Source organism: Poecile atricapillus, chromosome 1, assembly GCF_030490865.1.
Source record: "Poecile atricapillus isolate bPoeAtr1 chromosome 1, bPoeAtr1.hap1, whole genome shotgun sequence".
Classification (NCBI taxonomy): Eukaryota; Metazoa; Chordata; class Aves; order Passeriformes; family Paridae; genus Poecile; species Poecile atricapillus.
The window spans coordinates 164,561,335-164,579,646 of NC_081249.1; the positions used below are offsets into that span (position 1 = coordinate 164,561,335).

The 18,312-nt window shown below is 38.3% G+C and overlaps 1 protein-coding gene across 2 annotated transcripts in view; it reads left to right on the forward strand.

The window, feature by feature from the left end:
• Positions 1–17,900, forward strand: part of KCNK13 (potassium two pore domain channel subfamily K member 13) — a 57,704-nt gene extending 39,804 nt beyond the window's left edge. The window contains exons 2-3 of one of the 2 annotated variants that reach the window (XM_058829716.1): positions 8,596–9,535; positions 17,701–17,900. In XM_058829716.1, the coding sequence (XP_058685699.1) occupies positions 8,596–9,488 (893 nt within the window). In that variant the 3' untranslated portion in view covers positions 9,489–9,535; positions 17,701–17,900. Of the gene's footprint in view, positions 1–8,595; positions 10,232–17,700 lie in introns of those variants that run through there. The other variant, XM_058829715.1, reaches the window with a different exon arrangement.
• The last annotated feature ends 412 nt before the right edge of the window (positions 17,901–18,312 follow it).

Genomic DNA, 18,312 nt, shown 5'->3' on the forward strand with positions numbered 1-18,312 from the left:
CCAGCATAATTCAGGTTGAGCAACCTGCTCTAGCAGAAAGTGTCCCTGCCCATGAAAGGGGGATTTGATGAGATGATCTTAGAAGGCCCCTTCCAACACAGACTCCTGGGGAATTCTATGATTGCTTGACAAACTCTGATTTTTTTCACTAAGTGTCCATCCATCAATGCCCCCCACCCCAGAATGATTGCTTTCAAAATGTAAAAAAAATGAGAAATAGCCTTTTCCCCCTTCAAACTTCTGACTTTTGAGACACAGATTAACAGATAAGAAATTCGAAGTTAATAAAACCAAAGTTTATCATCATATGCTCATCACAACCACTCTCAGATCTGTCACTTCTCCATCACCAGTTGTCCAGTGATGAATATTCACTGTAATCTCTAATACTGTTGTTTGTCATGATCTGCTAGGTTTTTTTTTTAATTTTAATTACAATATTAATATAAAACTTCTGCTTTTATTTGAAATATATATGGAATAGTTCAAAATCCTTATGACACACAATACAAACAGCCTTTTCTATACGGTTTGACTTCACAGGCTTTGCTTCATATTTGTAGAGGCACCTGTATGAGTACTATGATTTTTTTTTCCTTTTATTCTTAGCTTTTTTGTGACTTTCTGTCAGTTTCCAAGAAACTAAAGTGGTATCTGTACTGTATTTTATGACATGATCTTTTTATCTGTCCTTAAGTTTGATGTATCCAAGCATCAGGCAAACTTAATTTTCTGGGTGAGGTTTTTGTTTCCTGGGACATAGGAATGCTGAAGCTCTTGGCACATGGTGTTTCTGAAAGCAATGGTTACCAAACTTCCTCTCTGACATCCAGATAAGGCTGGAAATTGGCTAGGAAAAATGTAATCACACACAAACATTTAGTGTTTCTTCAGCTTACCAAAAATAAGTTCTTATCTGTGTCCAGCTTACTTACATTCTGTAATACAGCAGATTTTTTTTTTTTCTTTACTTTACTTCTTTGAGCTTAATACTCACAGCTGAGACATTTTTGCTTTAGTTGAATCACAAGTGACATTGTTTCTTAAAATTGTTGGTGTATAAAGCCAGAGAAGAACTTTAATTTTACCAAATCCCCTCCACTGAGATGTGCCTAACAGTATGTCCCCAAACTCAGATTACCAAGAGGATTCAAGCAGGCACCACTTGTTTTTTTCCCCTGAGGGGGGCAAAAAGCTTGCCTTATTTCCCATAGTTTTATCACTAAATGAGAGGACGTGCTGAAGCATTATTCCAGAGAAAAGCTGTGCATGCCAGCAATAAAGTAACAATAAGCAATTTTAAACTAAGCTTTGAAAATTCTTGAAGTATTTGCAGCTTTGTATGATTTAAAAAGGAAAATTTTAGAGTAGATGAACTTATAGCTTGATGAGTACACAATACTTCATTCCTATTCCATGATAGGGTTATTATGTTTACACAGACTGAATGACTGCAAATAAACTCTTGAAACAGTGTTAATTAGATTCATGATTCATATAAACTATTATCCTGCCAAAATTAATTATGGTTTGAAGTTACTGCTATTTGTTAGTAAGGTAGACTATTCAACAGAAATGTTTATATTTTAAAAAAGGAAGATTTCTATATATGTATATGTATGTGACTCAGATGTAATTTTGCATATTTTTCAGTTTTGTATATATATGTATATATATGTATATATATGTGTGTGTGTGTGTGTGTGTGTGTGTACAAATCTTGCCCACAGAACTACCACTCATCAGTATTACTGTACCCATATAAAGGCAGAAGCTGTTAGGCACATTTGAGCACAGGATTTCAGGTTGTCTTAGAGCCAGGCACATGAAAAGTGCCTTTTCATATAACATACTAAAATGAAAATATGTTTGAATATTAAATAAAAAAACTATACTTACTATTCAATGTATATTATTTAACCAGATAAATGTTTATATGTTTTAAGGCTGAATAAAACCTTTAACTGAGTGTTCAACAAGTTATTTAGTTTGACAATAGTAATAAGGTGTTTCAAAAATGAACTTTGTTCTGTCCCTATAGTAACACAAAAGCTGTACAGAGGTACAAATCTATCTAGAGATGATGGAAAGGCACTAGACCTAGAACTACATAAAAATTATAAACAGACTATAAATAATATATATAATATATATTATAAAATTATAAACAGAAACCTGAAGTTAGGCATAAAACATTTATACATGGAATTTATGGTCACACAGTAGCTTTAATAAGGCTGTGTATATTTTTTATAGAAGACCTGGTGTGAACTTTAAAAAAAAATAACCTTAATTACATAAAACAGAATGGCAAGGTTTCCATCAATGTGAAAATCTTGCAATAATGAAAATTACAGTCATGTATTCTTTAAGGACTACACAGGCATGATAACAGAGGTGTCAACAGACCCCTCAAGATGTCTATTAAAACTGATTTTTTGATGACATTGTTCATTTAATGTTGTCCCTTTAACATTCCTTCTACTTACGTCCTTTAGATTCCTTAACATTGGATGGTTTTATTAAGGTAGGTTTCGGTTCAAGGCAGAACATGCAGTTTCCATATGTGAAATGAGAGAAGGGCAGTAACATGCATCCAGCTCTCCAGACAGGGTTTAACAATGACTCTGTGAGCTCAACTTTGCTTTGTTAAATAGAGACATTGCCTCACACACTAACACAAAACCAGTTTTTCGTATGCCTTCCGGAACAAATCAGTGAAAGCCCAAGGTTTTGCTGTTTCTAACCCTGAAGTCCCATTTACACACTTGGTGTGACACTAACCTACATCTCTGTCACAGGGTTGGGTTTACAGAAGCCTTTCCTCAGAGGGCAAGAAATGTTTTGCCCACTCTTTTACACAAGTCTTCTGTCCCAGTGATGGCACAGACTGAGCACGGCATCCATGCATTCTCAAATAATTATCTCTAACCAGCCCTTCAGTCTTCTTGAAACAGTGTCAAGAGTGCGTGACAAATCTCTAAACAAGTTAGAGAGGGAAAAAGATCTCATATGTGTTGTTTCATCAAGACATCCTACACCGTTAGTTCCAGCATCAGTGTTTGTCCTTTTCGAATGGACTGAACTCTGCCAGGAGGTCTGCACAAGGTTACATCCCTCTCATCCTGCCTGTGCAGGACATAGCAGGTGCACACTGGCACAGATGGAAGCAGCAGCAGCAGCCCTCAGGGCAAGTCCCAGGTCACCAAGCAGCTGAGCACTCATCATAGCAGTGTGCTATGACTCAGCTCAAATAGCCCTGGAGACATTTCCAGGTTTTACAGCCCTGGAATGCTGGAGATGCTGAGCAGGAGGTGCAGAGGTTGCTTGGGCAGACAAATCCAGAAACAGAAGAGCACAGAGCACAAAGGAATGCTAGTATAGCCATGTATCCCTGCCTCCCTGGGCAGGCTGAGCCTTTCCCCACCACTTAGCCATCTCCACAAGAAAACAGCATTTTAACAAATGCTTAACATTTAAATAAATGATACCACACCCTAGACTGTCCCAATAAAATATTATTTTGTCAAATAATTGTTGCATTAAAGGAAGGTTTCATTCTCCCTCCCTCATAAGAAACAAGCTCAAGATATTAAAATTGTTGTTTAAGACCACATGCATGGATGTAGATCTCACCAGACAGCCACACAGTTCAGATACTGATCTTCCACTGATGGGAAATCAGAGATGTCTGCATGCATGCGTGTGTGTGTGTGTGTGTGTGTGTGTGTGTCTGTGTGTGCTTTTGTGCGTAGACTTAGCAAAATCAGCAACACTAAAGGTATTTTTTCATACCAGAAATTGGACCTAAGTGCATGTTTGTTGCTGTCAGGTAGTTGTGACAGCACCATCCATCAATATGTCCTCTCATACAGTGGAAGTCTTCACAGAAATGAGTCTTTTTCTTTTCTTTTTGGAAAGAAGGACTTGATGTCCTCCTTCCTTTCTGCAACAGGACTCTTTTATAAGCTTGCTGACATAGCAGTGTCATGAAGGCAGAAACATGACAAGATTTGAGAGTCTGTAGCTGTTCCTACAAGAGTGTCTACAGGTGAGAATTACTCCAGCAGAAGTAGTTTTGTTAGGAGTACTTATCCTTCTCAGAGAGCACCAGAGGAGTTATCATGGCAGAAGTGAATTTTGCCAAAATATTGGAGCCTGCACACTGTTGGAACAGTGTAAAGTACAGGACATTTTCTCAACAAAGTCTTTGAAGTACAGCTTCTGTTAAGAGTTGTTTCTTCTGTCTCTTTTAGAAGTACAAAACATCCTTATGTAGATAGTTCAGTACAGAATGTGTCTGAAAAAGGGAGGGTCAGCATCTTTGCAGGAATCTAAGACTTCCTGTATTTCTCTTTACTAATTACTATTTTCTTGATTTTTTTTTTTTTCACTGCAATTGAAAGTCTTTGTCCTATCTAGTTTGGTTCACACCTATCATGAACTTCAATTATTATCCATTGTCTATTTCACTGGAAATTCATAATTTCTCCAATGAGTGTCTGAACCAAACTGACAGAGAAAAAGAAATAAATATAAAATACATTAGGAATACAGACAGAGCATGACAAAGAGCTTTCATTGTAGGCTAAACTGGAATGCTGTTTTTTGTTGATATTTATGTTTCTAACATCACAATGACTCATTGTTGCTATAGTGTTGCCCCCTCTTTCTATCTACTTCCTCTTTGTGGGAGGGGCGGGAGCAGTAAACTGCACACATTCAGAAAGGAAATGAGGCTTCTCAGAAAAGAGAAATAGTTTTCAGAACAATAAAAAGACCCAACTGCGTGATCTAAAATTAACTGTGAAATCTATACCTCTGTTCAAGTCTCCCTACACACATGCTATATGGGACGCCCCAGGCTTCGTTCATGAGGGATTAGGACTGCTGAAGTATTTCTCATACTTTTTCATGGCACCAGGTGCACCAATAATGAAAACTGAAGTTTTAATTAATGTAACCTTAATGTTAGGACATCCAGAATTAAACACAAAATGCCAAACCATGTGTCACCAGGCAGAGGGAGATGAATGTGGGTATTGACCCATGAGAAACACAGCAGTTGGTAGTACTGGAGCAGTTTGCAACAGAAATGATGAAATTACCAATACTAGCCTGGAATAGGCAGTTGATGCCTCTTTCCTCTGGTTAGATTTCAATATAATCTTTTTACTGTTAGATTGAGATTAATATTTCCTTGATGTTATTCACTGTTTGCTGTTGGAGGATTTTGCTTTAGGAGAACTTCCTGTTGGACCTCAGTCCTTCTTATCAAACTGGCTATTGATAAGAATTACAGCTGCTCGCTTTTCTCCATTTATACCGAGTTCTTACTTCAAGAAGTAATGAAGCATGATTATATTATGCTGTCTATGTGATTTCCCTTTTTAGTTGGTTTTTTTTTAATATAAGTGTGTACTTTTGGAATATCCACACAATATAACCTGAACATAAAGGTGAACTTTAGAGTGCTTTGCAGTACAGACTTCATAATAAAAATTTTGCTGCCAAAACAAAATCTAAAAATTTGTTTTCCATAGGAGGTGTGCAGTGTTTAGAAAAGTTTTGGTGACTCCACTTTGAATTTAAATTTCCTCCAACTTCCAAAAAAGTAGATCTGCTACAGAGAAATTCAGAATTAACATGAATATTCACAAAAAAACCCCATAATTCTTGCTTAAGCAATAGGTGAAAAAAAAAAACCAACACAATATTTGGAGGAAAATTTAAGTATAAGGAATGTACTTGCTCAGCTCAGCTGAATATTAACAAAGATCACACTAATTTATAAAGTCAATGGATCATGGGACACAGGCAAATCAGTATTATACTGATTTCAAAATAGCATCCTGAAATTTATAAGCATGCTGCCTTCATTGCTGGGCTGATAAAGTTAGTATTTGTCATGCATTTCTATCAGTGGTGATAATCCAATGCCATATCTGCAGACATGTCTAACAAATTTATTGAAACACTTTTTAGTACCTTAAAAACATTCTATTTTCCCAATCCAGAGTGATTTGATTTCCACTTGATTAACTATAATCTCAATTGCTACTTGAAACAGTTCTTTCAAGAAACGTCACCCAACTTGTAAAATAAAATTCACTTAACTTAATCAGCATTTTCTCAGTTTCTCATACCATAAAATCAGTGGCATTTTTTTCCTGCAGTTGTGTCCTTTTCCTTTTTTTCTTCATCACAAGTAGCAATTTTGTATTTTCAAATAGTCTCCAAGTCTCAGCCACTGCTTTTATTTCCTCTTTTATACAATTTGATAATTTCATTCTGTGTTTGCTTCCCAGCCTACAATGTAACTTCTTGCTCTTTCACTGTTGTGCTATATGGGTCACATTGGTGCTCTAATTTCTCACCAAGTCATTTATTCACAGTTCACTGTGGGTGAGTAACACCATGATAACCTTGATTCCCTGAAATGCCTATTGAGTGTCTTTGTAAACCTTTGCTAGTGGGTGACAGAACACACCCAGCATCAAAATTCACTCAGCTAAGGAAGCAACCTGAGGAGTTCAGGCTCTGGCCATGATGTCAGTGGCAGGATCCTGAGAGAGACCTGTGGGAAACAGCCCAAAGGCATAAAACTGCCTTGGGAGTGTGAGCCTTAACTGCATTTCTTCTTCCAGAGTATTCGTTTTATGCTGTAGGAGATGCCTACCAGTCCATAATGCTGTTCACCCTGTGCCAGGGGCTCCCCACCTTTCCATCTCTGCCCGCCATACAGCTGCTTCCCTTCTTCAAGGAGAAGGGCAGGACAGGGACATGGTAACCCCTCACTTCTCTCCCCCCAGCTTCTTTGGGCAGATCTCACCAGCTGCTGAGAGATTCCTCTTGTCCATTGTTTTTTTGGTATCTGTCCACAGGGTGGAGGTCATGACTTGCATATAAGACAGCCTGCACCAAGAATAAGCATTAAAACTGGAATTATAGAGGGATAAAATCATGGAACAGAAAGGGAGGGTAGAAAGCAAGAGAAAATATTTGTATGCCAAAGACAACACAGGAACAAGTTCTTGAAGTGAAGAACATTCTGTCTGTGGTTTGTCACGTGTCGTGTTGTTTCCACACCACAGAGCTGCAGTTCAGCTCTCTAACACAGAAATTTAATGAGGAGGCTGGAGCCTCCTGTAGGACCACTTGATCTTTGATTGTGTATGCAGGCAAAAGTGCAGTGACCTTGGAGAGCCCATGCTTGGAACTGTTGTTAGTGGGGCTCGAGCTGGAGGGGTGAAGGTGGGGGCTGACACTTCACATTGTGAGGCAGAAGCACAGGAGTGAGAGAGGAATCTGTGCTGGCAGCAGATCAGCAGCGAAGGGAAGAGGGGTGCAGTTTGACACTGGTCAAAACATGGTCTTTTTGCTCTGGTCAATGCTCTTGTCTTTGAAATACAAGTGTATCATACTGGCTATGTTTACCTTTCTTTCTCAGAGCCTAATGTCTTTATTTCATAATTGGCATCTCATAGTTACAAAGAGAAAGAAAAAAATCCATTGTCTCCAGTGATTTTTCTGTCCTGTCAACAGGACAGAAAAATTTTTGTTTAGTTGGTCAGGTCAGTTATGTAGTCCTTTCATAATCCTAATGAAACACCAGCAACGATTTGTCATGAGTGTTACTCCAATTTGATCAATGATGTCCTGGACATCTTTTTTTTCTTTAGTTGTATCTTGTTAAAGCAAGATTGTCTTATCAACAGCTTTAACCAAAACAAAATTACTATTTTCAGGCTTTAGGATGGGAAATATTTGAGAGTAGACTGAAGCACCTCTGGCCTGAGAGGTCCCATGACAGGCAATCAGACCAGAGGAGACTTTGACAAGATCCACATTCAGACTTGAGCTGTGGAGTAGGACATAGAGAAATAGAAAACTTCACCAATGGTAATTTAAAAAGGGGTTGATAATGACTGACAGACAGCTGAGTCAGATGCAGGGCATCTTTAATTCCTACTGGGACACTCATGAGAGGCTGATGATCCTGTCAGGGGCTATGTCATCTGGTGTGTGCTCCCAGCCTGGGCTTCCACAGCCAGGCTACAGTGGGTGCTGAGTGCTGGGTGCTGAGTGCTGATGTGCCACCTACACTAACACCAGGAGTCAAGTGAGCCTCAGAGAAATTTCACCGTGTCTTACAAAGATTTGGTGCAGATGGATCTCTGGAAGGCAAGAGCCACCCCTGGGACAGAGCTATGGTCCAGAGAAGCATAAGACAGAAGAAAGTGGCTGTGATAACCTCAAAGCCTGGAAGCAATCCAAAGCACAAAGAGAGAAAGAGTGAACCTAGCAACCAGACCAAAATTCAGACCTCCTCTAAACTCTTTTCCTGTCCATGCGTTTTGTTCTGCTTTTTGTTTCATTCTAATTCTGGAGGAAATGCTGGCATGTGTTCCTTGCCCTTACAGCTCAGACATAGTCCAGCACAAGTGGGTAACATCTGAGGAGAATGTATTTTTTATCAAAGCTAAGCTGTAGCCCAAGGATTTGCTATCTATTCATCGGCTTTGCACGTGACGGAAGTCCTAACATGGTACCTACAGGTTTATTTTTATCAACTGTTCTTTTTTTGTCTTCCAGGGTTTGGTATGACCACCCCCGCCACCGTTGGAGGCAAAATTTTTCTGATATTTTACGGCCTTATAGGATGTGCAGGGACCATTTTGTTCTTTAACCTGTTCCTGGAGCGCTTGATCACTGTCATAGCTTATGTCATGAAGTCCTGCCACGAAAGACAGCTGAGGAGGAAAGGGGTTCTCCCTCACAACAGCCGGCGCGGCTCGGGGACGTCTGAGGTGGACAGCCTGGCGGGCTGGAAGCCCTCTGTGTACTATGTTATGCTGATTTTATGTGTAGCATCCCTCATAATTTCCTGCTGTGCCTCTGCAATGTACACACCGATTGAAGGGTGGAGTTACTTTGACTCACTTTACTTCTGCTTTGTGGCCTTCAGCACCATTGGTTTTGGTGATCTGGTCAGTAGCCAGAACGTCAGGTATGACAGCCAAGGCCTTTACCGCTTTGGCAACTTTGTCTTCATACTCATGGGGGTGTGCTGCATCTATTCCTTATTTAATGTGATCTCTATTGTCATCAAGCAGTCCATAAACTGGATATTAAAGAAGTTGGCCTGCAAGTGCTGCCACAGATGCCAAAGAAGATTATTTCGTTCACGGAGGAATGTGGTAATGCCAGGAAACGTGCGCAGCCGGAGAAACATCTCCATCGAGACTGATGTTGTCAATGAGAGTGACACAGACGGACGCCGTCTGTCAGGAGAGATGATCTCCATGAAAGACTTTCTGGCCTCCAATAAAGTCTCACTGGCCATCATGCAAAAACAGCTGTCAGAAACTGCTAATGGGTATCCAAGGCAAATGAGCTCTAATTCGAAGCAAAATGGATTCTCTGGTGGAGTTGGAGCCCTAGCAATTATGAATAACAGACTGGCAGAGACAAGTGTGGATAGATAAAATAGTAACAGTAATAGCAGTGAAACAGTGTGAACCATTTCAACCAGGTATTGAAACAAGGGGAATCAAGTGAAATAGCTAGGGAGAGAGCACCACCAGAGGGTGGGATGATGTGAAGAGCATACCTCCTGATGGAAGACCTCTTGACTTTTAGGGGGCTTTCTCTTAATATTTTTGCATTGTACCAGTCCTGGCCTTCCTTCTTTCCCATAATTCTGCTCCTCAAGCAGGTTACTGCAGGAGGATTTTAATTTAGCCTTCAGATAAAATTTCTATGTCCTGTTCTTCCCCATTATGTGACATACAGATTTCAAGATAAGAAATCTGCGGGATGGGAAGAAACCAAGCGTGTCTGCTAAACACATTCTTAATTCAGAGATTATTTGGAGCTTTCTGTCTTACTCTCATTCCTGTTTCCTGGAAGTGACTTATCTGAGACCAAAAAATGAATCAATCTTTATAATACTGCAGATCTAATTTAATGGAAAATAGTATGAAAGTTGGTAGGTATGTTCTGGAGCTATTGTAATGTGAATGGGGAGAGAATTTTGCCTTTAGAATTTATTTAGTCTTTCCTATAAGAGGATACTGTCAGAAGTGATAGAATAAAGATTTATCCTACTTCTGTTTCCTTTTCTTCATTTTCAAAATAGGATTCTTTTCCAAGGATACTTTTTATTCTAGAATCAATCACTGTGGCTTTCTGTTTCAAAAATGTCAAATTAAATTGAAAGTTGACTTACTGATGAGTGGTACGAATTATTCCACAATAGCAATCAAAGACTTTCCAAATTTTTGTTCATATTCGCCTCAATTGTGACTGAAGAATCAGCATTGTGCAATGCAACTAGTAATTTAAGTTTACACAACAGGCTTTAGTATGCAATTAGATTGTCATGCCAGCATCCAGGGTGTTATTATAAATGACTGTGATCACAGAAACACTTTGGCAGTGTCCTTTTTCTCTTTCATGTAACTCTGTCATTCTTCATCTGTTTCTCTGGCTTGCAGTGATAATAATGACAGGGTCTTGATTAAGGAAATAGAAAATGTTTTACCTCCTTGTTTTTCTCAATGAAATGCTCTGAGTGTTCATTAGGACTACAAAGGAAATTTCAATGAGAAGAATAATAACAGTAAGAAGATCATGAAAACAGGAAAAGAAGTGATCTTTAATGACGGTGAAATCATACTTCGTATTAGTTAGCTAGAGAAATAAGGGATTAAATTAACATAAAATCTAGCAAAAATGTAAGGACGACTGGGCTGAATTCCTGATTCTCCTTTAAACATACAGCACATTAAAGTGAAACAATATATTACAGTGTAAATAAGTAGAATTGGTCACAAAGGACCCCATCCCCTGGAAAGAATAGTGTATGCATCAGGACAAAATGTTTTCTCACAGGTGGAAAGCTTTTCAGAATACTTCAATATTAGGAAATTTAGAACGTCGTTATATAGTTCTCTCATAAAGAACAGTGCAGATAGCCTCTCCAGTTTAATTTGTATTAGGAATTCATATCATAGCCTTTTTCTTCATTCTGGCCTAAAGTTCTTTTACTTACATTTCTAATATTGTAGAATAACATTTTTATACTCATTTTATCAATATTTGAATTTGAAAACAAAAGCTTGGAATCCTTTCATATAATAAGCTAACCCCAGATATTCAACAAATGTACCTAACTAGTGAAAAAATTGCAAGCTCTTTTGATATTATTAGGGGTAAAAATCCTGATTTAAAGCCAAATCTTGCTATTCTTAGTTACAAGGAAAGCTTTAAGCTGAAGTTATCAGTCCAAATTCTGAAATTTGTCAACTCATCTGTGAAGCAATGGAGTAGTCTTAACAGTATCCCTTCATATTTGCATCCATGTAAAATCTGAATCAGCTTCCAAACTCTAACTTCTATGAGAAAAGCAGTTTTATTTGTTTTTGAGGGGAGCTTATGTATTAGCAAAAATTGCCACTGAACTATTTCAGATAAAATTATAATACCAAGATCCATTACACTGTTGCACTTTTTTTTTCTTTATTTTTCTTTTAATCCCAAGACCTTCCATGTCTCAATCTTACTGAATAAAAATACTTGGCTATAAAAACAGAGAAGTACTGCTCTGAAGCCTTCTTTCCAAATTCATTCAGAAACACCTTTGTTCACTGCCTGTAACCCTAGGATCTCATTGTTACCGATGTATTCCTCTGCCAGCTATCAGAAATAGTATAGGACTTAACCCATTGCTTCAGCAATCACTAAGAGGGTCTTCAGATGGTTTCAAGACATGAGACAGTTGTGTTGCTCTGTTCCATTCTTTCTGGTAACCAGCCTTGGTTTCTCATCACCACAGAGGAATCTTTGTCAGCTATTTTCAATAGGTCTGAAAACATCTATGGTTATGAAAGCAAGGGACTAATAAATAGTCTTTATCAAAGAGACTTGACAAGGCTGTGAGGGATCTTTGGTGTATGCTAGCTCTGTTTTCATTGATCAGCCCTGACCTTCTGCTCACTCAAGCACTGCCTTCTTCATGACCCAGGTGTCAGGTGCAAGATCACTGGCTTTGTGGTTGGATTTTATATCTGCTGAAGATAACAAGGGAATAGCTGCACTAATCATCTCTATTCAGATGTCAATTGACAGAGATGAAGGACCAGTATATTCTGTCCCTGTGCCATCTTGTACCATGATGTCATTCTGTCCCTAAGAGACCTCTGACTTTGTCACTGAGTTCCCCTTACGGCAGCCACACTCAACATTGAATGACTTTGCCAAGGGGACTGTAGAATTCTTAGAGAATATCTGTGGATAAATAAGACTTTTAAGATCAGAGAGAGAAATTTCTGAATACAGTCCCATTGTACTACTACAGTTGTTTTTCTAAAGGCATTGAAGAGAGAAATCCCCAAAAGTTCTGTTCATAATGTAGTATCAAGGTATTAAATTTACAAAACAAGTGGAAATACAAATGTACACATACCAAAAAAGATCAGAATTTAACATGGGAGTGACAAATGCCCATCCAGTGTGAAAAGTAAATTACACTAAAAATACAGATAACATCACATTTCTCGCATTACTTTTTAAAGTAGCAATGAGGAATTTAAGGAGATAGCCAGGGATCTATTTTCAAAGCTGTGTAAATTTTAATGCTGTATTGCTTAACACTAAGATCTCAATCAACAAGACAGAAACATATTTTCAAAACTACTGAGTTTCTCTGTTGCCTGCCATGAACTTTCATGGTGGCTATTGAGATATGGGGGTGAGGTTTTTAAAGCAAGAATGTTTGGAGGAAAATCTTGGATGCATTGAGATTCTGAATCTGCACTTTAAAGGGCCAGGAGTACCACTAAAATCAGTGGGTTAAACTGCAGGTTGCAGCCTGCCAGGCTGAAAATGAAAGACTGTAATGGAATAATCAGCTGAAATTTAAACTCATAGTTGTGCAACTTAATAATATCATTATTTAATATAATATATTGTGTATAATTAGTTTACATTGAGAGGAAATATCTAGTGCTAACCAAAATACAATCAAATAAAAGCAGAGGTAGCTCTTAGGGTTTTCTTACTAGTTTAGGTTTTGTAAAATGTGTGAATCAGGCACTTTGCTGGTAGGTGGGTGTGAAAACAGTTACATTCATTTATCTCCATGAAGGACATGGGTCTCTTTTGCAAGGACATGAATAGACTCTGCAAAGGCATTTAATCCCTGCTGGAAGTCAATTTACTTCCCACCACACACCGACATTCAGTAGAAGTCAGGTACTTGATTCCCTTAGCCGATTTCAGAACCCCATCCATGTATTAGGTTTTGAATCTAAGATGACCTGACAGTGTCCCTGAAAAGTTCAAACAGTTGGAGCAAAGTTTCAGTGCTGCAGCACTCTAATAGCTGAATTAATTTATCTAAAAGCATTTTATGGTGAGAGCTTTGCGTCAACCAAATAACACAAAGAGTGTTCACATTTTGTTTGATTTAATCTTGGCCTTTGTCAGTTTTAATTATATTTGACACATTTACAAACTGAAGAACAAAGGAAAGGTTGGGCTAGGCATAAAAAATAAACCAGCTCCATTTCTTTGACTGAATTTTTCAAGAGAAAGAGGTCAGGTTGGGAAAAGAGCTTCTTGATTAACATTATGTTTGACTAAAGTTTCTCTGGAGGTGGAGGGTATGAAGTTGTTTGGATGACTCCTCTCCAACAGCTGTGGAAGTGGAACTTTTGTGTGACCCCTTGATGTCCCCATGCTGGGAACAGAATCTCAGTGAGCCTTAGCTTAGAGAAGGGTTAGCAGTTCCAAGCAATACAGTTGGAATCTTCTGTCATTTTAATTCAGGCTACTAACACTGGGCTAACACAGCGCTTTCTTAGATTCTTCAAGAAGTAGCAAAAGTTATTTTATCTAATTTAATGTACAAACTGTGGAGAATCACCAAGTGTTTTCTTTCCTCTGGGCAGAAAATACTGCCAAATACACAAGTACAATGTGTCTGTTTGAGAATGTTCAGAGTAGATTTTTACTTAATCCAGGAAATAAGAATACAATCCCTTCCCTACTCCTTAATTTCCAAATATCCATTGGTAACAATATCTACACAATACTTTGCTTATTGCTTAAAAGGCCACATTTCACTAGGAAAATTAAAGCCATTGCTCATCAAGGTGGACCAACATTGTCTTATTTTTTATTAGACTTAAGAGAAACTGTGAATACAAAGAATGACACTTCATGTCCAAGTAGTCAGAAGCTTGTTGATATAGACTGTGTTTATAGAGCTGCTTTATGTCAAACCAGACAAAAATCACATCACTGCAGACTTTTAAGAGCATAAGTAAGTCTAAGAACAATCCTGTGGAATACATACACTCTTCTATTTTGGTTTTCTACAGTTTCACTCTGTGTCTTCAGTTTTCATTATTTGGAAATATTTGTGATAATAGAATATACATAAATTTGAAAATATTTTGAGAGGCAAAATAGTGAAATATGTTTTATGTGAAATATTATTTTCCACAGCCTGTGTAATTTTCTATAAAGGGGAAGTTTGATAAGAGGCAGAATCATCTTTTTCCAAGCAAGGGTGCAATTTCTGGACTCAAATGGATTTCCTATTAGGTACATGTAGGAGTTCCCAGAGGGGAAAGATGGATCAGTTTTCATAAGTGTTACCTTTCGAAATACCATTTCAAAGCTATTCCCCCTTTTAAAGCCATAGAACACTGTCAGTGTTTTCTGTTTGTCTTATCTTAGAAAACTTAACCTTACCTTTTGATATCTTTAGAAGAAAAAGATGCTTATGAAGAAAAATGAAAATGACCTTACATAACCTTTACATGTATTGCTTGGAGCTGCAGAAATCCTCTTCTTTATCCTAACTCAAGTTTACATCAAACTAATTTTTGCAGCTCACCAACGAGTTTTCATCTTATTAGTGAGTAGTCACAGCTCAAATGAAAGAACTTTAAAGTTGTATTTGGTCATCTGTTTAAATGAAGCAATGAGCTGATGGTCTGAGCAGTGGTTGCTTTTCTAAGTTTGTTATCATTCAAAAGGCTGGAGTCACCATTGTTCTCATCTCTGCAATGGTTAGGGAGACACTGAGTAGTGTCCAGAAGAGCCCTTAGTGCTGCAGTAGCAGCAATTGCTGGCCATTAACCCCTGGGTGTCCTGTGGTCTGCACTTTGTGCCTAGGGCCAGAACTAGACAGAGGGAATGCTGTCCAGAACCATCAGTTCAAAGAGGCACAGAATAATTTACTACAGAAGATGCTTCTGGATGCCATGGTGTTGTAGTGCATCTAAAAATCTTGGTACCTCCCAAGGGTAAAACTCACCTCTGGCTTGTGTAATGTTAGTTCCTACCTAAAAACCTTCTTTCCCTTCCCCCTTCCCATTGGCTGTGACTTCCCTGCATCCCCTAATCACCCCTGCCCCCTGGTATAAGAGATAAGACCCAGAGTATTTCGGTCTCTCTTGCCCCAGATGGAACACAGACAATAAACCTGGGATTATTTCAGCAAGTTTGAGCCTCCTGTGTCTAGATATTTTGAGTCCGTGTTGTATCCACTGCAGGACCCCCTCCGCCGCCTGTGCCCTCAGACGAGCAGGCTCGCACCACGGGGGGTGGGACAGAGGGGTCCCATCGGGGAGAAGGATTGCAACACCATCCTGTCACCCTTTTCTAAAGCAGGCCTACTAGTTCTTGCCCATCTCAGTGTGTATATTTGTAATGTTCTGGGTGATGTTTCTTCAGCACTCTGTTCACAATGTACTGACAGGGCCCTTCTTGCATGAAGTAATGAACATTACTTCATTATTGGTTCTCCCTAGCAAGAGAAAGTGATAGGCCTTCCTCTGAACCTTTGCATTTGGGCAGATACTTAACTCTAAGTTAAGCATGTTTCTTTGTAAATAGCATCCAGACAGCTGCTTTTCTCAGCCTCAAAAATAGCAGATGGGTATTTTGATCTCTAGGTATCATTATTGTTGGCAGGCTTATTTGAGATGGCAGAGACTGAAAAGGTCAATCTATCTGTCCTAGCCTCCTAAGCAGGGGTATTACTCTTTTGGAAAGCAACCCATGACGCTTTGGCTCTACACATTGGATTTGGCTGAATTCTCACTCAGGAATGGATTCTGCTCTACTGAAATCAATGGAGACTTTGCTTCTGGATTCTTTATCTGGCATTTTGCACAAGAATTAATTTCACTTTACAATATAATCCAAAGAAATGTGACTAGCCTTTTGCTTTGCTTTTACCACCAACTGTTCAAATGCTAATTCTACTCATGCAGTGCTGTGTTCTGCAATAAGTTATTGCCCAGAAATCATTTTTTAGCCTATAAAATAATAATCTACTTCTAAAGAAGACCAATTTAAAATTGAAAGTACCCAGATTATTATCTCTAAGAATTGTTTGGTAGTCATTCATTTCCTCAGCTGAAAAAAAGGGTCCAACAAATAACACATTCTCCATGAAAATTCCTGCAGTTTTTCAAGGGTGTTTTGTTCTGTGCTGACTGCTTGTGTCAGCTTGTTCTTTCCCTCAGCTTTCTGGCCTCAGTCCACACCTGCAGGACCCTTCTTCCTCTTTTTTTTCTTTCCATTTATCTTTTTTCTTGGTTCATGAAATTCTTCTGTTGGCCAAATATACCATGGTATGTATACCACACAAAGCAAGTCAGGAGGAAAAGCAAGCAAGGCACAGAGAGTTCTGAATGCCCCATCAGCTGAGAAGGTGTCAAACTGAGTTTACACCTCCTCAGATTGCAACATAGATGCAAAGTGTAAACAGCAAGTGTTGTGATATTTTAGCATCTCTTAAAAAAAAGATCCCTTTAATCTACCAGGATTTTAACTTCTTTATTCATGGTTCTATCCCTGCCTTTTGCTCTTTTACCTTCTTTGGATGCCAAAGGCTTTAAGGCTCTGTGCATGAACAACCAAAACTACAGAAATATTTCACCCTATTTGCAGAAGATTTGGTCCTTGTTCTGCACCGTGTCATAGGTTTGTGCAATAGCAAGAATTAGAATCCACAAATCCACAGCCCATAATGGTAAGAAAATGGAGAATTTTGTAATGCTTCTAATGAATTTCCAGTGTTAGAGATTTCACAGTTGTCCCAGGCAACCTATTGCAAACCTATTGCAGAGCATCTTAATTTTAAACATTTTCCCGGACGCTTAATTTAACTCTCCCTTGCTACAGCTGAGGCACATTTGTTTGCATTTGAACCTTGCTGAATATGGAGAACAGAATATTCCTTTTTGAAAGGACGGTATTTTTTACAATATCTCATCTCAGTCTTTGCTATCTCAGGCTAGAAATATCCCCTTCCTTATGTGACATCTTCTACCATTGCTCTACCATGCTCCAGATTGTGCTTCATTGCTTGATCACTTTTCTTTTCAAATACAGTGCTCAAAATGAGATATAGTGACAGAGAAAATATATTGTTAATAGAGCGTGGAGTAGCACTATTATTTTCTTCATCTTACCTAACTATCCTGTTTCTGGACTGGTGCTTGCTAGTTTAAAATACTGTTGATTCATCTTTATTTTTTCACATGATATCAATGCCAAATTCTTTTTTTTTCAAACTGTTACCTAAACTATAGTGCCTCCAATTATGCAGGTGATCATTCCGATGTACCAGCTTTCATGGATTGTTATTGAATTTTTTCTGGGTTTTTTTTTCAGATCTCTTTCCTGTATCCATATTGGTTTGAATCCTAGTCAATCAGCATCTTTGCCACCCTGACTGCCTGAAATCATCTTCACACCTAAAACTGTGTCCTGTGTTCCATCATCCAAGTTAATAATAAAAATACTGACCCAGTGTTTTTGCAAAACCCAGTCAATACTTTCTTCCTGTTTGAAACAAAACTGTTGGTCTGTACCTACTGTTGTCTGAACACTGTTTCCCAATCAATTTTACACTGATTTCGTGTCAGTTTCATAAAGTGTAAATGAAAGTAAGCTGCAATTGCAATATTTTTATTCCAGGCTGTTGGATATGAGCTAAAAAATATTTAGGTTTCAGATCCCAAGGGAATTTACGCTGATCAGTTGCAACGGATTAGTTGATGGAAAATGGTTAAATTTTAAATTTATACAGAAGTAAATCTTGATTTGCCAAGTCTCCAACATAAAATTCCGCTCTGTTCTTTTACAGTTGCATATTATAAAATGGTTGTGTTCCTAGAGCTACAGAAATAGATGAAACTAATAGAAAGGTCACCTGGAAGAATACAATCTAAAAAATACAGAAGTACTTTGGCAGTACATGGAATGACTTGGGTTGACTTTTAC